This window comes from Haliotis rubra, unplaced genomic scaffold, assembly GCF_003918875.1.
Source record: "Haliotis rubra isolate DU_JTF1 unplaced genomic scaffold, ASM391887v1 Scf37, whole genome shotgun sequence".
Classification (NCBI taxonomy): Eukaryota; Metazoa; Mollusca; class Gastropoda; order Lepetellida; family Haliotidae; genus Haliotis; species Haliotis rubra.
The window spans coordinates 322,068-346,955 of NW_025767046.1; the positions used below are offsets into that span (position 1 = coordinate 322,068).

General features: G+C 40.8%; 1 protein-coding gene across 1 annotated transcript in view; it reads left to right on the plus strand.

Annotated features, from left to right (window-relative positions):
• Positions 1–24,888, plus strand: part of LOC124285798 (regulating synaptic membrane exocytosis protein 1-like) — an 82,894-nt gene that overhangs the window by 40,426 nt on the left and 17,580 nt on the right. The window contains exons 2-11 of the mRNA XM_046722065.1: positions 6,521–6,704; positions 7,996–8,212; positions 9,095–9,259; positions 13,191–14,010; positions 15,596–15,664; positions 17,658–17,777; positions 18,962–19,088; positions 21,428–21,468; positions 22,639–22,736; positions 23,939–24,120. Coding sequence (XP_046578021.1) covers positions 6,521–6,704; positions 7,996–8,212; positions 9,095–9,259; positions 13,191–14,010; positions 15,596–15,664; positions 17,658–17,777; positions 18,962–19,088; positions 21,428–21,468; positions 22,639–22,736; positions 23,939–24,120 — 2,023 coding nt within the window. The remainder of the gene's footprint in view (positions 1–6,520; positions 6,705–7,995; positions 8,213–9,094; positions 9,260–13,190; positions 14,011–15,595; positions 15,665–17,657; positions 17,778–18,961; positions 19,089–21,427; positions 21,469–22,638; positions 22,737–23,938; positions 24,121–24,888) is intronic.

A 24,888-nucleotide genomic window follows, 5' to 3' on the forward strand; every position in this document is an offset into this window, starting at 1 on the left:
AAGAGTCAGCGAAGTTCCTTGAACAATATATTACATGAACAATATATTACATGAACATCATATTACATGAACATCATATTACATGAACATCATATTACATGAACATCATATTACATGAACAATATATTACATGAACATCATATTACATGAACAATATATTACATGAACATCATATTACATGAACATCTTATTACATGAACAATATATTACATGAACATCATATTACATGAACAATATATTACATGAACATCATATTACATGAACAATATATTACATGAACATCATATTACATGAACATCATATTACATGAACATCATATTACATGAACAATATATTACATGAACATCATATTACATGAACAATATATTACATGAACATCATATTACATGAACATCATATTACATGAACAATATATTACATGAACAATATATTACATGAACATCATATTACATGAACAATATATTACATGAACATCAAATTACATGAACATCATATTACATGAACAATATATTACATGAACAATATATTACATGAACATCATATTACATGAACAATATATTACATGAACATCATATTACATGAACATCATATTACATGAACAATATATTACATGAACATCATATTACATGAACATCATATTACATGAACATCACGTTTGGCCCAATCAGTTCTGCTGAAACGTTCAAACGGAACAGAGTTTTATTATAGGAAATTGATCTTAAAACTTTGAGACTGTAATCAACATAACATAATAAACGGAAGAGAATATGCAATTGTGAAACTGGCCCTTCTCGGTGTTCCTTACAATGATTTCGGTACAAGATCTTGCACAATATCATAACACTAAAGTCTTGAATACGTGGATAACATGTGTCTATTCATCAAAGAAATCAGAAACACCCCATACACACACACACACACACACACGCACGCACGCACACACACACACACACAAACACACACACAAAATTTCCTTGGATTTCCACGGAGCAACAATGATTCTGTAAATGTAATCATCACTTTTTCCTCAAATCACATCCAAATATAGAATTATAAAACGAATTCCAACTATTCAGCTCTTCCAGGAGGGAATTTATCAATAATATCTTATTAGTTCCACGACGTTACCGTCCCAGTTTTATATATTCTGGTATTCCGGTAACTTACTGTTAAACAAGATTACACATTGTCTGCAACAGAAACATGCTAAACTTGTGTAGCAGCTGGAACCATGAACACCAAAGATTCAACACAGATATCATTATACCTGTTTGCTTAAAACAGAGTCAATGGCCCATTCCCACTACATTACGAATATTGTTTAATGGAAACTGGACTTGATCTGTAGATTAAATTTCACATTTTATGGATGACACAAAATGGTGATTACCCAGGTGTCAAGCCAAAAGCTCTGCGTGTACTGACTCACCGGTGGCATCTGTAACACATGCTATAAGAGATAATGTGATTAGGTTACAAGAAAGGGATCCGATTTCATTCATTTACTTGTCAGGTCTTCTGAAAGTACCGAGAATATTATGGCAAGTGTTAGACATGAATGTGCTTCAAAAACGTCAGAAAATACAGATTTATTATGGGAAACTGATCGTAAAAATCTGAGACTGTAATCAACATAACATAATATAAGGAACCAACATGGAAGAGAATATGCCATTGTTCGTGACCCTTCTCGATGTTCGTTGGCACTTCCTGACAATGGTTTCGGTACAAGATCTTACACCACATCATATCTACTAACACTAAACTCTTGAATATGTTCGATGCTCATGCTGTTGATCACTGCATTGTCTGGTCCAGACTCGATTATTTACAGACCGCCGCCATATAGCTGGAATATTGCTGAGTGCGGCGTAAAATTCAACTCACTCACTCACTTGGATATGTGGATAACATGTGTCTGTTCTTTAAAGAAAGTAGAACCACCTCATAGATATACCGACGATACCTGTACCACATGATTTAAGAGTTTAAGTAATTAGGTTACAACCAAGCGATCCGATTTCATTCATTTGCTTGTCAGATCTTCTGAAATTACCGAGATTAATATTGCCAGTGTTCGACATGCTTGTACTTCAAAAACGTCAGGAAGGTTATTTCAAGTAATTTAATGAGTCAGGCTGTGCTATACTTGGCACCGAGAGTCGAATACGTCATGAAAATAGAGACATACATAAGTCAATGAAAGTATTAAGATGTGTGTTTGCGTCACTTGACAACTGCATGACGAAATACCCAATTTTAATTTGGTTCATTTGTACAATTTATAGATGGTATACAAGAACTCCGAGTGAATTTCTGGAACATATTAAATCAGCTGTATGTGCAGAATTGGGGAAAAGTGACATAATTCAATTCTATGAACATAATAGAAAAATGGTGAGAATTCAGAGCGGATGGTATATGAGGCTTAACAATGTGACCAAAATGTTCCATGAAGTTCCATAGTTTGACTTGCACCAATGCATTATTATCAGGGTATTATCATTAATTTGCAGAAGCCCAAAGTCTTCAATTAACTGCCCGAAGAAGGAGTTAAAAAAGTCAAAACAGTATCATAAATTTAATTGTAAGTTTACTTCAAACAACTCGCAACGGGTTGTTGACCCAACACTGTTAGGTCATGGAACAAGATTTATGACGTTATGACATTATGACGTCGTTATGCTGTGACATCATTTGACAACAGAACATTCGTAACTACTCGTCCCTTATTCTCGAAACGTTCGTAGCCCTAAGAGTTCGTAACTTTGATCGTAGTCAGTGTGTTAAGAATGGGCTTAAGAAGTTCGTAAGGCTACGAACGTTTCGAGAATAGCTAGCCAGGGCCATTATCATTTGCAGCGGCCCGCTCATTTCAGATAACTTGAGGGCTGTTTCATGATAATTCTATCCATTTTAGCTATACGGCCTTTTCCTTCAGATGAATACTTGACTCTTTACACATAGTAATGATTTGACAGCATATTTGGGTAATGATATAACTGCATATTGGGTAATGGTATGACCGCATATCAGAGAAGTGGTATGATCGCATATTGAGGTAATGATATGATTGTAAACTTGGGTAACAGTATGACTGTACATTAGGATAATGATATTATTAATGTATGCTTCTCTCGAGGGTAATACGGTCTCGGGTGACACTGCTACAAAGAGGCGTACATCAGACCGTATTACCCGAGGGAGAAGCTTACAACGTATTTATCTTACCGCCATGTTAAATATACAAAATATCATTTGATTTTATTTGGAAGATCGCTACCGACTGACACGTAAACAAAATGGCGTCTGCCTCTCGACTGGATTTTTAAAATCAGTGAAACATATTCTCACAAGCTTAAAACTGCTATAAAAATAGTTAATTATGTTTGGGTTGAGTGTGCAAACGATTCAATGTATGAAATAGTTTAAATAAAGCAGTGAAAGTCGGTGAAATAAATGTCTACATAGTGAACTCAAAAACAACTATTCGAACGGTTTTCGAACTCTGCACGCGTCATATTATGACGTCATACCGTTACCGTGGCAGCGGGTAATATGTTTTCCAGTTGTCACCCTCCTGGAAGGGTTGACACGGAAACTTGTTAAAGCGTCATTGACCAATGAAATTAAAGTATTTTACATGAAGGAAAGATAAGACTGTATATTGGGTTATATATATAATTTCATACTGGTATTTTCAAATGGCATTCGTTTCAGACAGAAGCGGTTTATTTGCGTTAAAACGCTCGAACATTCTTGTTTAATGGAGATTCAGAAACATATTTTCATATCAGTACTAAACAGACACATCTCTGTATAGTTCCTATTATTGGTAATGATAAGAACTATTCGTCTCTTAATCACCGCCCAGAGTGCCATCGTGTCTGGAAATGTTCATTAATCAACAATAGCACTCGTATCGCCCACACACACACGGAACATGTGGCATATACCCAAGAGAGATAGCATCTTCTCGTAGCTTGAATGAACGCATCCCAGGCGAGTTTTGATTAGCTTTTCATCGTTTTCGAAAACGTTTGACATTTGGACTTCTCGAATGATTTCACTTTTATATGACTCAAGTAATTTGTGCGATCTGAAAGTCATCTGTTTCCGGTTCGATGATGCTACAATGAGAAGAGTCTGATTTCGGAATGACACAATAATGATCTTGGCGTTAACCGAATATCCCCCTGTTGCCTGTAGAGATATAAACAGTGTTGTGTGTAAGGTATGTGAATTTAAAGAAAGGACACAAAGGTGTATCTGAAATGAGGTGCATCAAGTTGATTATTCTGTCTATAGACATCACTATTGTGGGTTTGACTGTGGTGAGTGAGTGAATTAGTTTTACGCCGCACTCAGCAATATTCCAGCTATATGGCGGCGGTCTGTAAATAATCGAGTCTGGACCACACAATCCAGTGATCAACAGCATGAACATCGATCTGCGTAATTAGGAACCGATGACATGTGTCAACCAAGTCAGAGAGCCTGACCACCCGATCCCGTTAGTCGCCTCTTACGACAAGCATAGTCGCTTTTTGTGGCAAGCATGGGTTGCTGAAGACCTATTCTACCCCGGATGTTTGACTGTAGTAACTCTGTACGATGTACAATGTAGGCCTCATTATTCAATAAAACATGTTGTTAAAACCGTCATTACATCAAACAGAATTGAAGCTACAAGTGGCCCAGTCGCCTAAGTCGCTCCCTTTCGTGGGTTCGAATCCCGATTTGCCCTGATTATGGTGCAAGTGGCAAATGTCTGAGATCCGCATCAAATCGGGTTTTCGCCGCTTTTAGCAATATTCAATATCACGACGGTAGACACAAGAAATGAGCTTCACACAATATGCCCATGTTGGGAATCGAATCCGTGTCTTCTGGGTGACTAGGCTTCCCCACCGCCTCCTACAACTGACAGTTGCCATTAGCTACAATAACTGGAATGCTGTTAAAATTTCGTTTGGCCAAACTCACCCACCAAACATATAAACCGTTCCACGGCACACACACACACACACGTACAGGCGTATCCCTCCATCTCTCAGATAACACTCTGAATATGCTTCGTCTCTTTATATTGGCTGGGGCGATGGGGTAGCCTAATGGTTAAAGCGTTGGCTCGTCACGCCGAAGACCCGGGTTCGATTCCCCACATGGGCAAATGTGTGAAGCCCATTTCTGGTGTCCCCCGCCGTGATATTGCTGGAATATTGCTAAAAGCGGCGTAAAATTAAACTCAGTCAGTCAGTTTATATTGGCTACTATAGGTCACTTGAGTAAGTCAGCGCGTGAGCCATTGACATGAGCGGTTTGTTCATCTAAGGGGTCAAATATCCTTTCTAAGTAGGTAAAACACATCGTGTACGATATTTCTTTGTATGGACTGTCAGTGGTTCAATGAGTGAGTGAGTGGATTGGGTTTAGCGGTACTTTAAGCAGTATTCCAGTTTATATCACTCCGTGTGTATTTAATCAGGGAGGAAAGCCGGAAATACATATCTGAGACGTTTACCACTTTGTGAAGGCATGGTGCTGAGAAAGCTGGAACCATAACAGGGGCAAACCTATGATCATCGGCTACTGGCGCGCCAAAGGGACGTAATTCCTGCTCCGCCTCCGTGGTGTAGTAGTTAGAGCGTCCGCCCGACGGGTCGCGGGTTCGATCCCCGACCGCGTCATACCAAAAGACGTTAAAATATGGTACTTGTTGGTCCCTGCCTGGCGCTCGGCATTAATGGGTACAACAAGGACTGGTCGGCTCGGAGTCAGTATAATGTGTCTGAGTGGGGTATTCATGCTTCACTGCGGCATGGTATCTCAGTGGGCTAGCACTATAAAACCAGCTTAAGTCTGGGCTAGTACAAGCAGCCGCACATACACATACATACACGCATGCACGTCGTCATATGAGCGAAATATTCTCAAGCACGACGTAAAACCCAATTTCACCTCACCTCACCTCCGTAATTCCTGCACAGACAATAGAGGCGCCTGAGCCACTCATTGCCGTAGGGGTCATAAGAAGTACTTGGGACGCTGAAACTGTTGTCTCACTTTCTAGTTACCTAATATGTATTATGTAGCCCGCTTGGCCCAGAAAGCACGAATCCCCGGCGTTTAGGATTGGACACTGCCGTCACATGTTCACAGAAATATTCTTCCGAACCGGATTCGTTATTTTGATATTTCAGATATTAATAGTGGTAACCAATCCCGGATGTGACTCAACCCAACTAAAGTACTAGAATCGGTGCTTTACTGAGAAAGTGTAATCCCAAATATAAAATATGTTACATTTGACCACTTTCTAAATGGCATTGTGTATTCATAATCTGGATGGGTTAAATGTTTTTCACCGTTGCCTGTGGCCGGTTATTTAATAATAGTCTATGACTAATGCAGCCACAGGTCTAATAACATACGGAGGATCGTTTAAAAGGAACTTTTTGTGACATTCTAAACGGTCCATGTGATTCTTTTGTCTCTCACAATATCTGACGTCTCACAGGTGCTGAAGGGTGTGACGTCACGGTGGGAAGAGGGAAGCAGCAAATCTCGCGTAATCACGCAACCACCACCCATGTGTCCCCCTCTCCCGACTTGAGTGGCCTGAGCCCAGAGGAGATTGCCATTCTCAAAGATGTTTTCCGACGGCAAGAAGAGTTTGAACGACAGGAGCACGTGAGGGTCAGGTATGTAGGCGCTTATCAACAAAACCTCCCCCACTGTCCTTTTATTGGGCGGAAATCAAGTTGATTGATGTTTCTTTTCCCTGAGTATAGCACTATGGATGCAATGGTTTGTGTTACTTGTCAAGTCAGGACATCCCTTTGTAGTTCTCAGGAAGACGTGTGCTATTTTCGTAATGAGCTACGATTGCTACTTTACTTTCCTTAGGAACAGCACTCGTTTGTTTATCCTGTTCAGACCAAGACTGCTGTCTCATCGCCAAGTACACACCCGAAACATAAAACTGTGATTTCGAATCTCTGTTTGCCCCGATATTTATTCCTTCGGGCTTTCTTCCACATTGAGATGAAGCCATGATATACATGGAATAATGTTCAAAGTGGCAACAAACCTAACTCACTCACTATTCAGAGCAGAGTTGCTCGTCCTAAGCCCCAAAGATTATCTAAGCATTAGAAGATGTTCTCGAGAGCATATAGGAGTTGGTATTCTCTTTTTTCTATACACAACGTTTCTGGGCTTTTCCTTGCCCTTCGTCGTCTAACCTGTGTATAGAATAAAGAAGAAGTTGACATCCATAATATTTTGTCTTATATCAGCTTTAGAAGATATTCATATCGAACTGGTTGTACAGAGACATCAATGCATGGTTTAGAACTCTTTCTTTGCTGCCGACAGTGTTATGTAGGTGACACAATAAGCCCAGTGTATCCAAATGAGTTATGGCTGTTCCATATGGACGCTGACAACCCAGTATTGGAGCTTATAAGAACCCAAGGATTTATGTCTGTGCTTAAGAGCTCCCGCCGCCATAGTGTCATACTAATACTTTCGATGTTAGCTCTGAAAGCTATTAACCGTGGGTATGGCTTTATCCCTGTCATATAATGCTGTCGTTATATTCATGTAAAATTAGGTTTAGGTGGCTCCAATGTGGTGGTCAGTTGTGTCCCTTTAACGTGGTAGGATCCGCTGGTCATTAGGTCAAATCCAAATTCTGCAATTTTGCTTGTCAGCATTATTTATGTGAACATAGGGTTTTACCAACCGTGTTCTTTCACTGTTCCAAATGGCTGAAATCAAACTAACTTACCTCACTATAGTGCGTTCAGTGTCTTTCCCCAAGGATTAAAGAGTAGGATCGAAAGATTAATTCGTAAGCTCGTAATACTATAACGTAGGATTAAAGCATAAGGTTGCAATATTAAAAAGTATGATCAGAAGATTAAATGGTAAGATGTCCATGTTCACGTTGAAACCGTTTGAAACCTTTCCTTCATTTGCAACCTGAAGGCAAATCTCGATCGACGTCGAGAAGTACGAGAAGACAGTCCAGAGACAGGCCAGCACACAAGGACCGGTCAAGCACGTGGATCTCCGTCTATGCCGACTGTGCTACAAGACAAAGTTTGCTGATGGCATCGGGCGTCTGTGCACAGACTGCCACAAGCGGGTGTGCAACTCGTGTGGCACATTCTCCAGTCCCAGGTGGGACCCCAAACGGAAAAGGGTAGGGGTTTTACATTATAAACTTTGGCCTATTTTGTCTAACTAAGGTTGTATGTCATGAATAATTACCCCCATGACACCACAAACAGGAAAATCTTTATCCCACAAAAGACCTCCTTTACAACTTGTGCCGCTTAGATTTCTGTGGGAATGCGCTGGGCACACGTTTTGTTGAGGTGATGTGTGACTTAACGTCACGGTGAAGATTACTTCAGTTATCCGTGACGTCTTTGTATTCGACTATGCCCCTCTTGCTAACCCAATTAAAAAGCTCTGCTGCAGGGGCAGTGGTGCAGCCTAGTGGTTAAGGCGTTCGCTCGTCACGCTGAAGACCCGGGTTCGCTTCCCCGCGTGGGCACAATGTGTGAAGCTCATTTCTGGTGTCTTCCGCCGTGATATTGCTGGAATATTGCTAAGCGGCGTAAAACCAAACTCACTCACTCACTCACCATGATGCAGCTTTGCATGGATACAACAGTTACACGTATTATGCTGACTTCGAATCTACCAGTCCTTGTTTCATTCCTTAATTGCCGAGCGCCAGGCAAGGTAACAATAAGATACTTCCTTGAACGTATTTTGTTATGAGGGGACTTGGACACCCGGCTGCTCTATTTGCAGACACACGTTCCACAATACCATTATATATTTTGTGATTTGGAAACAAGGGAGTCATTGTAGTGCATGGTGTCCCACATTTGACCAAACTGAGTTACGGAAGAGTAAATCGTCGGCACACGTTCTTGTTACCTAAAGGGCACTAACGTCCATGTGTTGTCGCAATGAGTTCAATGCATTATGAAGAACAAGATACGAGATTATATGAATATTATACAGAGAGAGTACGAGGTGGTATTAGCGGCTTAATCTACTTACATTCCAGAACGATCGAGGAAGATGGCACTGTAACATGTGCTTACTTAGGAGGGAGGCACTTTGCCGAACCGGAAGTTGGTACCACGGGGAAAGCTTTCAGGAAGGAACAAATGATGACGTGATCGAGAAATTCAAAACTTCTGTTTCCATGGAAATGGAACCCGATAACTGCGTAAGTATACTGTTAGCAGCCGTTGTGTTTATTTTACGTCATCGTTTTGTAATGTCCATTTATCACATATAAGGGGAGATGGATTCAGATGTGTTTTCTCTTTGTTCTCTAACGCCATATCCTTTGTCTGCTGTTTTGGTCTGGAAACGAAGGAAATGGGAAGGCCATCGAACTGTTTTCATCGAACTGTTAATGTAAGTTTTCATTGAAACAAACCTTTCACGTTAACTGCATCTGTCAACTGCTGAAGCACAACCTGTGTTCTACTGTCCGACAGTAGCAGAGAGGCCGTCAGGTGGATATAGCGTTCGTTGTTGTTGGCGAAGGTCCGGATTCGATTCATTACATCGATGCAATGTGTGAAGTCCATCAAGGACCCGCTCTATGATATTGTTGAATAGTGCTTCCTACAGTGAAAGGCAATGCTCACTCACTGCCGTTGGCACTGTGTCTCGAGAATGGACTCAAGGTCGTACTAGCACTACATATAAATCATTCTTCGAGGTCATTGCCACAATTCAGCTTTGTTTCCCGAAACGTTTGAATACTTGGTACTCTATATGCCTCGCGGACATATGTGGCCGGTTGTGTCCCGTCTTCACGAAGTGCTACACGCCAGGCTTTCTGAGACCGATTATACAATTCATCAACATGTGTGTAGGTTTTTGAATGCTTGGTACTGAAAAACAGTTAGGCTATAACCGAAACCTCGCCTTTCAATTAGACTTTCGCGCACTTTTCTCGTTAATCACATGTATTACCATGGGGAAGCGTATCTGGCGCATTTTTAACGAATCACAATCAGCTGGCATTCAGTTCAGCTCGGCATATTCCGCTACCTCCATAATACCTCATGCAACGAGGGCGTAGTGATATCGCATGATTTCACTGTCAGGCGTGTAACGCCAGATCCCTCCACATCTAGTTCTAAGCGGAAATAGACATAAGCATTGATCTGAAGACAATAATAGAGGAAATAACTGGAATTTTTAACTTTAACCTTTTTGTTAAATGTTTCAATTTCAAGAGTTCATCAGTTTGTGGTGTATCATATGATAGTCACGTGCACGAAATTAGATCCAATATGGATTCCTGTCTCTGTTAGCTAATGTCCTACTGGATTCCGAATGGATCAGTTATCAAGTAGACTCGTGCCTCACCGTCTTCGGAAATGAAGGACACTTCACCAAGCTTCAGAACATAATGCTCAAATATTCCTTTATCAATCGAAGATTGATTCTGATTTTGACACTGTATCGCCTGGCATGTGCGAACGGGAATGTCAGATACAATTGAGCTTATTACAGCGTGTAATTTGTCTGGACCCATTTAGCTGGTGATAAATGCCCATTGGTCGACAGTCTTATTAGACAATTCTGTACATATTACAGACCCAATGAGGTCAAATTGTATTGGTGGTTTTGACTCGCAAATTGTCCGTCGCAAAATGGATAATATTGAAGAATTAAACCCGTCGTTCTTTAACCCAAAACACCTTCCCGTTGGGCACGTGTTCACCTTGACTGCCCCAGGCTTTCGTCCTGGATAAGCTCGGAATATGTATACTGTGTTTGGGTGCTGTATCTAGCCTGATGCTTGGAGCTATGGGGACAGAACACATACTGGTTGTCTTGGAGACCGTGAACAGTGACTGAATTCATCCCCTCGCCTCTACGTCATACAAAAATACGGAAAGAGTAATATACTTATTAAACCATATGTTCCTATTGGACAAGGACGGAGGGGTATCTTAGTGGTTAAATCGTCCTGAATCACGCTGAACACCCGTTCATATATGTGAAGTCCATTCCTGGTGTCCCCCGCCGTGATATTGCTGGAATATTGCTATAAGCGGCGTAAAACCATACCCACTCCTATTGAACACACGATCCCCACAAACTACCTTTAACATGGCGCGGACCGTCATGGCTGTAACTCCCGCCCGAGAAGCGTAAAATCAACATTAGAGAGTTAATTTTAGGGCTTTCCACAGCGTCTGGGGATGCTAATTTGTAACTACCAACTGCCAGATGATTTATGAACGCTACCGTATGTGATAATTATAGCCTTCTATTTCTTCCAGAATTGGATGTAGTCTCATATTTCACTCAAGCATCCTGATGAAATTGAGCGAGAGAAATATGCGTGCAGACTCGACAATAAATCCATGTTGTATTATTAAACACCATGTGTATATTTGGAGTTAATTTTGAGCATCAAAGAGTTGGACCATAATTTGATGTTTCATTAATAACGAAAATGACTTATTGACATGCTTCTGATTCATGTTTATTACGATATTAGGAGTTTTTTACGTTACCATAGCTGGATGTAGTACAGGACATGTCATGCCGGTCAGTTTTCTGATTTAGAGCAAATAAATGAGAAGATCTCTCGCCTCTGAAAATCATCAAGGACTCTTGTGAGGTTCAGCCTACGACCTGGTAACTCAGGCAGAGGAAATAGATTTCAAAACGAGTTAATTAAATATTTCCACGTCAAGTAACTCGCTCAGATAAAACAACATGCTACCATTGAAAAAAAATATAAAAGTTGCTTTAAACGAAAGTAACTTACTCACCTCACTTACTCTAGATTTGGGGGCGGTGGGGTAGATTATTGGTCAAAGCGTTCGCTCGTCACGCAGAAGACCGAGGGGTTCGATTCCCCACATGGGTACAATGTGTGAAGCCCATTTCTGGTGTCTCCCGCCGTGATATTGCTGGAATAGTGCTAAAAGCGGCATAAAAGTAAACTCACTCACCTCACTTACTCCAGATTTGAAATTGGTATTCAGCAACCCAATGTAAGTTTTGTCGTAAGAGGCGACTAACGGTATGTAGTGGTCAGGATCTCTTAGCAATTGCATGTCATCCCGAGGTCGTAGACCCGTGCTCATGATGTCAATCACTGGATTGTCCTTCCTAGAAACGATTATTGTCAGAACGCCGTCAAAAACAACAACTAAACCCGCTCGCATATAAGACGCGTTATAACATACTACTCAACATTTTATAGGGATTTTATATACTCAACATTTTATAAGTACCTGGATGGAGTCTGAATGTGACTAGTATTTGATATTGTCATTCAACCGAAGCATCTGTAACTTTATGTCACGTTGATGAGTCACGAATACACAATTCAATAAGTTAATTGGTGTGTTGTTTCACAGCAAGAAATACCTTAGTATCCCGACCCGTGAAGATCCTGGTTAGAATGGGTCTTCAGTCACCCATTCTTGTCGTAAGAGGCGACTAACGGGATCGGGTGGTCAGGCTCGCTGTCTTATTTGACACATGTCATTGTATCCCAATTGCGTAGATTGATGCTCGTTATGATGATCACTGGATTGTCTGGTCCAGAATTGATTATATGCAGACCGTCGCCATATGGCTGGAATATTGCTGAGTGCGGCGTTAAACAACATATCAACCAACTAACAACCTTAGAATCCCAATCGAATGTTGAGTAGTATACCACACTTGAATCCATGGGGCTTCCTCATTGAAAAGAATTCTACCCCACAGTGCGTATTTCCAGATTTAGTCTAGACGTAGTAAATAGTGCCGTTCTAGAAGCTGACACACAGTCTGTGTGATAAACGTAACACCTCCAAGATTGCAATAATTCGTAACATTTGATTTAGCACGTAAGGGATGAATGAAAATGTCACTACTACGAATAGACCACAGTGAGACTGTGTACCTCGAAACAAAATAACGAATGTTAATCAAATTTGATGTCTATAGGAAACACACTGTATATATCCATACCCCTTCCTCGGATAGAGGGCGGTTCAGTAGCCTAGTGGTTAAAGCGTTCGCTCGTCACGCCGAAGACCGGGGTTCGATTCCCCACATAGGCTACCTCACCGCCCGAACACACTAAGTATTCATGATAGATTGATAAACATTTTATTTTTGGACAGGACCAAAAGGACGCATATGACAATGATGGCGAGAAGATTCCCTCCGGAAACCGGACAGATCCTGAATTGTACCGCTCCGGTGACACGCCTGCCGAACAGGTCCAGTCTTCCGGCCGGAAACATCGCAGAAGGAGTCTTCCGGTAACTCACGTGATAAGACCGGGAGAAGACGAGGACGACGATGAAGCAGACGAGAATGGTCACCATTGGTTGCAGGAGAGGCGGATGTTACGTCAGAAGCGCCAGTTACGTCGGTTACGGAGACGTAACATGCCAGACAGCAGAACATCGGACGAACTTTGCGCCATGTTGACATCGGAAGGGTCGCAACAAAACGATGAAAACTCCCGTGAGGCGTACTCAGACCCTGACAGAAGTGATAGAGCCCCTAGTGTACGCATTCGCAAACGTAGAGCCTCTAGAATCAGCATCAAAGACCGAGGAAAATCTCAGTCAGTTGCCACGGCGATTGATTATTCCACAGAATCCACCAGTGATGTGTCTTATGCAACGAAGGAAAGCAATGTTTCGGATGGAGCTTGTTCACCAACGCTTATTAATAAGATCAAGCGACAAAACGCTGTGTACTGTAGCAGTTCTTCCAGTGTGCTCTCCGACACTAAGCATTCAGATACTCAGGGTGGTGCAACCAGTCCCCTCCCCTTCAGGAACAACAGGGAGTCCATATCGCGGAGTCCGGTCCATGGAGCCAAGGAGAAGTTCGTCAGTCCCAACAGATCGGAGATCCTGAACAGGCGTGCCACGTTACAGAAGTGTGAACTCATTCAACCATGTGACGACGCTACGGTTCGGAGACTTGGTAAGTGAAAGGGGTGTTAAGCTGTATTGCTTAAGAAAGTACACATATGGGTTTCTGTGGAATATATATTTTTAATAACGTAAATATACACAAAGAACTTAGTTAAGCACCCCCTGACGTATCTCATGATTGAATGAGCCCCAATCTTAACCCTTTGGACCATATCTGGTCGTCGTATGCAACAAAGGGATCCTCCTGTACAGAACCTGGCCCAATTGGAAGCTACTTTACATGAGAAATGGCGTAGACTGGCTCTTCAAAGGATCAGGAGGGGTATGAGGAGGAGTGTGTTGGTCGTCATACAGTCACGTGGAGGTTACACTCGGTATTGACCTTGAACCGTGTAAGACACGCAAAATGACGTTTGAATGTTCACATTCACCAATAAATACAACATTAAACATTCCAGGGCCATACTTGTACATACATGGTTTTGTATGAAAATCACTGTGTGTTTTTATTAAATGAGCAATTATCGTCATAAAATCAACATGGATTCTAATCATTTTGTATTTGTTATGAGTCAAAGGATCATACGGGTCAGAAAAACACGTGGTCACCACAAGAAGTTTTATGTACGTGTTGAAAAGCTATCATTGCAAAAATACATCTGAAATTAAGTTCTTTGTGTATATTTTGAAAAGTTTTCTGATTTTGACTCACAAACATTGTGTACGTTTTGCCAAAACACTACATATAAACATGTTTATAAAAATCACCCGACAGGACAGGTCAGTTAGTAAATAATCATAAAAGTTAGTTTTCCTGCAATAATTCATATTTTAATATTTAATGTCATAACTCTTATTTTATTAACCTATAATTGGTCTGTGATATTCCGTCTATTTACAACTACAATACTAGTATATGTTGTATGTACTCAGTCTTTCCATGAACATGATAAAATGGGTACATAGATAATCGTGGTTATATCATTAACAAATCTAAATGTTTATTTTTAAAAGCCTCATTGCACATTCAGCCTTTCGTCTCATTTGTTCCTGTGCATGGTCTTTCTCCTTATGTTGTTTGTTGGTTTTAAAACATCAGCTGGTAATAACTTCATTAGTTGATTGGTGGGGGAAGCATTTTAAGGTATGAATGAAAGTACGTATATTCTAATCATCACCGTATCTGTGTTAGTGGTGTTCCGATTAATTGAAATAATCGAAGATTGGTCGCAGTGACCAAACGACCAAGCAATCGATCACATTTTCTCATAATCGAACATAAACGAGTTTTTAACTACTTTTTTAGTCTTTGAAATACTTGACAATGGAACATATCGTTGAAGTTGTCAGTGCCTGAAAACGTGTTTAATTCATAGAAAACTCACTTCCCTAACTGAAAAGCCATGACTGAATATTTCTTGAAGACTCCAGGAAGTTTATGTTCATGATATATTAGTCATCACTTATAAAGTAGCAAGTTGCATCATGTTATACATATCTGCAATAACAACCTGGATAGGAAAATCTGAAAAATGACGCTAACCAATTTTTTTCGATGGTTGTTCGTTGGTAATGAAGCAATCATCAATTGTGAGATTTCAACCAATTCCCAACACTGATCTGTGTTGCTATAGGTACTCTGAAGACGCTCAAGCCCCATGAGGTGATTCTACATCGAGACAAGGGTGATCGAAGCCACAGAAGTAAGTAATTCCAAAACGGTGGGTTGGTTTAGGCCGAGCTCATCTGTGTTACTTCCTCATAACAACTGTATTGGAGAAACCACTGGCTGGCTTACTCATCCTTACTGGCTGGGTCGACCCGTGAAGGTCCGGGTTAGAATGAACCTTCAGTAACCCATGCTTGTCGTAAGAGGCGACTAACGGGATCGGGTGGTCAGGCTCGCTGGCTTGGTTGACACATGTCATCGGTTCCCAATTGCCCAGATCGATGCTCATGTTGCCGATCACTGGATTGTCTGGTCCAGACTCGGTTATTTACAGACCGCCGCCATATAGATGGAATATTGCTGAGGGTGGCGTAAAACTAAACTCACTCACTACTGGCTGGATCACATCACATCACACCTGAGATCTGCATAAGTTTAGGGTTTTCCTCCCACATAAAGCTGACAGGTCATAGTGTAACTGGTGTATTATTACACCAATGCATTAAACCCAACAATGACAATGACATTAAACCCAACTCACACACTCAGTCGACCACCACACCTCACCTCACCTGGGCGGTAGGGCATCCTAGTCGATGAAGCGTTCGCCGCCACGCCAAAGAACTGGGATAGATTCCTACTATGGGTACAATGTGTTAAGCCTGTTTCTTGTGTCCCCCGTCGTGATATTTATGGAATATTGCTAACTAAACAATACTCACTCACATGCCCACTCACTCACTCACACACACTCACTCACTCACACGTCCACTCACTCACCTCACCCTCGGCGGAAGACATCCGCTCACTCACAGTTGTAATGAACAAACAGAGGTATGTCACGGAATGCAGACATAAACAATATGGAAACGCCAGCCACAAATATATACGCATCCCACCTGTTTGTTCCATCGTGAAACAAGCAAGGCTTAATCATCTCGGCGATATCAATAACCCAACAACCTTAACACAGACAGTAAAGCGTGCTCCTCCATGTACATACAATACAATAGCTGATGCTGGGGGCACTGAAGTCGGGCACAATGGAAGTCATCTATCTATCTAATCACACTGTTATCTCAGGTTAAGCTTTGTTCCGTTTGTTTATATGTGAAGACAAAGATATGAAGTAATAGAGGAATTTCATCTGCTTTATTCGACAATGGACGAAACCAAGCACTGTATACAAATACTATATAAAATACCGGATCTTCACGATTTGCTACAATATAGACCGCTTTAGCCATATACCCAAATCTTGAAAATATCGTAAAAGTGCATTATCGAAATTATGTTAAAGCTTTAATTACCTCCTGTCAGTGTAAATTGTGTATCAGGTGTGTTACCCAAAAAATGTAGGACGTAACATAATGGTAATCACGAAACTATATAGAGTTAGGTCCCGTATATGTTCCAGAATTCGATGATCGTTTGTTTAAATCCCAGATTCGTCCAATATAAGATTCGCGAGGGCCATATTCTTGCCAGTCTTCTAGGTTTACAAGCACCATAACCTTCTTGTAGATTTCACCGCAGGGTTAAACATCAGAGGCCTGGATCATTTCAGCCTTTACTCTCACATTAAGCAAACACTGGAATACTGTTCAAAATGGCGTTAAACTAACTCACTCACTCATTCACTTGCTCACTCACTCACTCACTCACTAAATCACCCAATCACCCACCCACCCACTCACTCACTCACGTACTGAGCAATGTTTACCTGTATGATTGTTTATTATGTCACCCCGACTGAGAGTATAATTATTATAAACCACTGGTTTCCCAAACACAGATTTAATATCACACAGGTCATCCCAAAAAGTTAAAATAATGCTGACTGCGGCGTAAAACAAAAACATGCACTAACTCTTTGAAAAAAAGACGCAGTATTGCAGTCAACACATGAATTTTTTCAGCCATCTCCAATATACTGTTCCTTACTTTAATCACACGTTTACTTGAAGACCAGTAATATTTGTAAATCTAGAACTGCAGCCTGCATAACAAGGATGTTTATGTTACAGCTGGCGGTCTGGGCATGCGTGTAGTAGGCGGAAAAGACTGCGACAATGGAACCCTGGGAGCCTTCGTTGTCATGGTAACCAAAGGAGGCCCCGCTGATATGCAAGGTCGAATACGAATCGGTAAATAATCTGCTGCATGAAGTTTCATCGCGATAATTAAATCCGAGAAGTCTTTATCTTGAAACAAACTTGAATACTGTGGAACGATAATAGTTTGTCTTCAACATCCATTCGATGGCTCGACCTCAATAGGTTGTGTAATATCATATGTAAGAAAGGGCGCGGTGGGGTAGCCTTAAGGGTAGAGTATTCGCTCCTCGCGCTAAAGGTTCGGGTTCGACCCCGAGGCCCGATTATGTAAGAGAATGGCTATATATCAGGTTATGATCATTTTCAGTGGTTCCGAGGCGTGCCCTTAACTGCCAGACACATTCTTCAATAATTCCATGAAATACGTTGCCGATATTTCTGTTAAGATTGACAGAATTAGCATTAGCGTGATAATATCGTTGAAACAATTGATTAAAAACAAACCACAACGGTTAGCAGTTGTTATTAATAAGGCATAGGTCAGTGTGGCATAGGCCTAGTGACACGTCATCAAACATTGGATTACGTCACCGGACGCCGCCTTCGACCTTGACCTTCGATTCCGCCATCACCAGAGGGAGGCATATAGGGAGGGGTGTAGGAATGTCATAGTTTTGTTTAATTTGCTTGGCATTGATACTTTAATTAATACTGAAGAGATTGCCAGTGCAACGATTACTGTTACCACGTGCAAGGAAGATCTGAGTATTAGACCACTACCTCACGTGGCACTCAGCTCTTTCGGCTGGTTAAGCTTCAGTCTGTAGTCTGTTTGCAGTGAAAACGTACCGATGAATTTCACTCTAAACAAAAAAGTAAATCGATTAAAGCGAAATTAAGATTGCGAATCCTCATAATTTTACTCTGCCAATTGAACTTTCAAATTTCAGAATTTTATTCAACTTAGGATAAAAGTTGTTTAACAAACGATCATAGTTTCAAATCGCTATTATTGGTTTGTATTGCAAGGGGGTAAGCGCAGTAGATGCGGGCCATTTGCCTGAAAATGTTACGATAAGTCTGTTAATTTTAACAATAAAGTATCATATTGAAGAACGTCGTGCTAAAGCATATCACTCGCATGTGGAACTCGTCTGTGAAACAAACATGACGTTCCATTTTCCACCGGATATGGGGCATATCAAAATCACATTTACATCATCATGCTCAAGGTCGATACTAGGTGAAAAATATGTATTGCGTGTTTTTTTCAGGTGATCAAATTATCGAGTGGAATGGTGTCTCGCTGACGAACGTCACGTTTGAAGAAACACGTGACATCGTCAACAGATCGGGGAACGTCGTCCAACTCAAAGTAATCCATAGGCATATAAAGAAAAGGTTGGCAATTTGTCATTATAAAATGATACACCGAGGCGTAGTTGTCTCGAATGTCACGCACGTTGCTGTTTTGTCATCCATGCTGCCGAAGGTGCAAATGCACCACCGTTTGGGGCCCTTATTAAATCCAGATCTTGCCATGCGTCTGGGTTGCGCAGCATTTGTCGATGTGATCGATATGCAGTAATGGAAAAACACAACCAAACTAGTCTATCATGAAATCGCACCAAGACAGTCTTCTTGCACAAAAGTTCTTGTTAATGTAGGGCAACCAAGTTCTCAGTGTGTACGTTTCGACTATCTATGTGCAATATTTCAATATAATATAGTCATTTTTAAAGCCGTATCGATTTTTTTACTTTAACAGCAAAGAACATAAATGTTTACCAAACAATTACCATACTCATGATCATATTGTTAAAAAGATAGACCTGAATTGATTATTTTATAAGATGTTTTGCAAGTGAATCTCGGCCGTTCCAGTTGTTTCCATTGTAAGGGGGTGGTGTGGTAGTCCAGTGGTTAAAGCGTTCGCTCTTCACGCCAAAAACCCGGGTTCGATTCCCCACATGGGTACAATGTGTGAAGCCCATTTCTGGTGTCCCACATTTGCCCATGTGGGGAATCGAACCCGGATCTTCGGCGTGAAGAGCGAACGCTTTAACCACTGGACTACCCCATAATCGACACAACGCTAATTGAACAGTCACTTGAACAGTCGTTTCTGTGTAATTCCTGTGTTTCTTTTGTTAACTTTCGTTGATCGATTTTGACACTGGCATCTGCGTCCTGTATCTTATATTTGATGTCTCAGATTATTATATGACAGAATATGGCAACTGAAAACTGAACCTTCCTCTGTTTTCTTAAATCAATATCGTAATTTCTGGAACCGTTTTTTGTGGTTGTCTTATTTTTCGTTTATCCTGTTCCTACATGTCAGTTTGAATTGTTTGTGTGGGAAAAACTTGTGTATTTTTGTGATAGTCGCTTTTTTAAGAGGATGTTTTTGACAATCGGAATCACTTTGCAAAACTAACATTGCTCCTGGCTCTCCAACACTAAACTGATATGGTTCAAAATGTGCGCGCGCGTCTGCGTGTATGCGTGCGTTGGCGCGCATTTACTAGTCCGGACAGTGCTCGCCCAATGTGGTAACAGGGCTGAGGTTAGCGTATATGTCCCGCTGTTGTGTTCCCTAAATGCCTAGCATCAGGCAGGGGAAGTACAAGTAGCTTCTTTTACCGTGTTTTAGTATCACTGACCTTCAGACCACGTATGTATTTAAGCTGTAAGCGATTATAAACAATTGAGTATTGAGTGGGTTTAGTTTTACGCTGCTTTTAGCAATATTCCAGCAATATCACGGCGTGGGACACCAGAAATTGGCTTCACACATTGTACCCTTGTTGGGAATCGAATCCAGGTCTTTAGCGAACGCCTTAACCACTAGGCTACCCGACTGCCCCCTTACAATGTATTGAAGCAATCGGGTTGTCGACCTGTCTTCAACCTCAGTACCTACTGCCTTGTGTGAATGTCAGAAAATATATAGTAGTACATGGAATAATATTTGTTAACTTTATCCTACAATCCATGCTATCGGAATGTTGAAATTCAATATGATTCTATTTTATATAATGTTCTTAATTCTGAAAAGGTAATTGGGTAAATCCCCTAGAATTTATAGTTTATTCGACAGTTTCAGTTTAAAAGGTCAATTGTATGATCCCCAGGGAGTTGAGATTGAAAATACGATGTGCCGTTGAGATTGACATCCAATGATCGAGGGAAAACAAGCGCCTTTGAGCAGCTGAGCTGGATATTGGCGCTATACAAATATTAGTATGTATATATGTGTGCGTGCGTGCGTGCGTGTGTGCGTGTATGTATGTAAGCATTGAAGCTGGATACATCACAATCCACGAGGCGCCTGACCCTCCAACCCACTAGCAATCAACAAGGAAGGTCCAGCTGAGCCCTCTTAACGCCCGCATCGCCTTCAAGTCGGTCCATCTATCAAATCAGTCCTGCTCACAGCCTTCAGTTATTGTCCAACAAGTACATTACGGGAATAGATAGCAAATAGCTGGACAGGTGTTCTCTCAGTAAGTCCGCGTCTGTTTGTAATTGTTCCCACGAGTGGCAGATTCCTGTAGCAAGCGCGGTAATGGACGACTACAAGACAGTGATGAGAAGCTGTGGTCTACAGCCATCTCCCTCGGTGTAACCTTAGCGTACGAGGAAGCCGTTTGTCATTATCAGGATCGACTCTGGAACTAGGCGATGAATTCGTCGCTTGTTGAAAGTCTTCTTATCTTATTATTTGGCATTTTCAGGTTGTCTGAAGAATCCGAAACCCCGAGGGTTACTAGAATTGGTGAGTTTGTTATGGTCACTTAACAACGATGCATAGGTTTTGTTAATGTCAAGATGAAGGATATATGAAGGCTTCCCCGGGCATCAATGAAGGGGTGAATTATTAAACCATTTTGTCTCTTTTAATGACCAAAAGCGAAACATGTTGTAGTAGAGTAGTAGAGTATGTATGTATGTATGTATGTATGTATGTATGTATGTATGTATGTATGTATGTATGTATGTATGTATGTATGTATGTATGTATGTATGTATGTATGGATGGATGGATGGATGTATGTATGTTTGTATGTATGTGTGTGTGTGTGTGTGTGTGTGTGTATGTGTGTGTATGTGTGTGTGTGTGAGTGTATGAATGAGTGTATCTGTGTATGTATGTGTGCTTATATAGGTACATGTATGTATATATGTGTTTTTGTGCGTGTGCGTGCTTATAAATGTACTTATGTCCCGTTTCGTTGAGGTTATGTACCGTAAGTTATGCGTTTAAGACCAATATTGTTAATAAGTTTGCAATAAATTCTGTTTTCAAAAATCTTGCAATGTTACAATAGCATGTTATGAAATAGACTCTTAGACTACTCGAATGCCCCCTTCCTATATTTTGGCAACGCCCCTCCCCTAAACACCTTTTGCTTTTGTTTGTCCATATCCCTTCCCCAACTCCCCTAAAATACATGACCACTCCCCAAAGTCTCATGGACCCGTGAAGATCCGTGTTAGAATTGGTCTTCAGCAACCCATGTTTGTCGTAAGAGGCGATTAACGGGACCGGGCGGTCAGGCTCGCTGACTTGGTTGACACGTAACATCGTATCCCAATTGCGTAGATTCATGCTAATGCTGTTGATTATTGGATTGGATGGTCGATACTCAATTATTTACAGACCGCCGCCATATAGCTGGAATATTGCTTATTGGTGAGTGTGGCGTTAAACAAGAAACGAACCAACCAACCAAAGCCTCAGTAAAGCTTTCAGACATATGTATGCTGTGTATATATGGCATTTGGAAATGTGGAAGCATTAAAATGATATGGTCATCTTTTAGCGAACACCGTATGTTATTGAAAGTGCTTGGTAAACCTTTCCTTGTGATATGGTCAGATTTGCATTTTTGCAGTGATTTCAAATGATTATGGAAAATGTTTTGTCGTTTTTTATTTTAAACAGAATCTGTAGACTGGGCAATGTGTTCTAACCTAGTTACCTCCCTTCCCCCTGATAGTCTCCCCTCGCGACCTAGACGAAGAATGCTGCCCAAAACACCGGTAAGTTATTTCAAACTGTAATGGTTTATGATATTCTTATGATGAGACTTAACAACATGTATATATTCTGTTATAGTCAACATTTATATTCTGTTATAGTCAACATTTATATTCTGTTATAGTCAGCATTTATATTCTGTTATAGTCAACATGTATATTTTGTTATAATCAACATTTATATTCTTTTATAGTCTACGTGTATATTCTGTTATAGGCAACGTTTATATTTTGTTATAGGTCTTGCTTCTTGATGCCTGCTTAGTCCCCACATGACAAGCCACACAATTTTGAAATTCCTTATGAATAAATTGCAAGTAATTCCATAACATTTGATCATCTAATCAAACAATAACTTTTAGCGTTTATGTGTCCATATACCGAAAATTCCTCACAAACGGACCGCAGTTTCTTGAATGGTTGACTACTGTTGTTTGATTGGTTAACTACAGTTTTTTAATTAATTGACTACTACTTTTTGATTGGTTGACCACTGTTTCTTGATAGATTTACTGTTGTTTCCTGATATGTTCACTTATATCTCTTGATTGATTGACTACAGTTTCTTGATTAGTTGACTTACGTTGTTTCCTGTTTGGTTGACTACTGTTGTTTCTTGACTGGTTGGCAACTGTTCCTTGATTGGTTGACAGTTGGTTTATTGATTGACAACCGTTTCTTGATTGATTGACTATTATTTCTTGTTTGGTTGGCTACTGTGTCGTGTTTAGTTGACTAACAGTTTCTTGTGTGGTTGAGTTCTCTTTTTTATTGATTGACTACTCTTTCTTGATAGGTTGACTACCTCTTTCTTGATCGTGTTGAACACGGATTTCTTACTCTTGTCTACAGTGTTTTGTGTGTTCATGGTTAAATAAGCAGTCAGTATGTATATTATTGTGCAGGTATTTTATTACAAGAAATGACACCAGTATGTTATTGCGTCACTCGCTTTACGTGTTCCTCAATTAACGCAAAATAATTAAAGTCAGATTCTGAGAGGACTGGGGTAGCCTATTGGTTAAAGCGTTCGCTCGTCACGCCAAAGGTCCGGGTTCGATTCCCCTCGTGTGTGAAGCCCATTTCCGGTGTCCCCCAGAATATTGGTGGAATATTGTTAACAGCGGCGTATAACCACACTCAATGAATCTGAAAGTACTACTTGTTCATTTGCACTGCATGTGACGGACCTTGTTTTGTGTCAGATTGAGATGAAGAAGGAGACGCGGCGCATCACAGGCCGCATCCTTACCCGCATCAACTACCTCCCTTCAACGGAACGGCTGGAGATCTCCATACTAAGAGCTGAGCAATTATCGCTTCCAGACAGCTCTCAACAGAGAGTGCCGAACCCTTTGGTGCTAGTTTACATGCTTCCCGAGAGAAGGTAGAGTTGCAGACTTTTCATAGCTCACTGCCAATGTATAAAATATATATATGGTCACGATTTGATATTTAATAGGCTATAGTCAGTCGTCTAGCCATCAAACAAAGCGTATATATGCGTGTCTTTTGTGTCTCATTTTCTTTCTACACATGAACACTGGTAATATTCCACAGATATCACGTGTTGTTAGCGAATTCTGTTATAACATGGGAAAGTCAGGTGTTCCTTAGGTCCTCCAGCCTGTGAGTGTCGCTCGATAACTTCCTTTAATTTTTTTCCGGGATCATCGGGAATACCGTAAGTCTTCTGAGCGTCCCTCCAACTATAAGTATCATTTAAATATCATAACAATAGTTATGATAATGTTTCCCATGTTATCTCAGAGTCTGCGTGTATTCGCTTTGGTTAGAGATTGTGTTCAGCTGAACAGGCACACTATCTACTGTGGTAGTAAAACTGTCTGTTGATTACGGCAAATAATTTACTCCCGAATGCTGCTTTGATTCTTTACAAAGGATGCCCTTTAAATGTTGATCACTGCAGACATATTCAATGAGTCCATTCAATCTTCCTGTATTCGCTTTGATTAAACTTTTGTTCAGCTGAATAAGTACAAGTACTTTGGAATCGAACTTTGTACTGAATCCAGCAAACTTCATTACCGGTGAGTGGTGATTTGGTTATTGACAAGGATGCCTATAAAATGTCAATTACTGTAGACATAAATGCAAGGTTGTTTGTGAAGCACTTTAGCACTGGTTGACATCG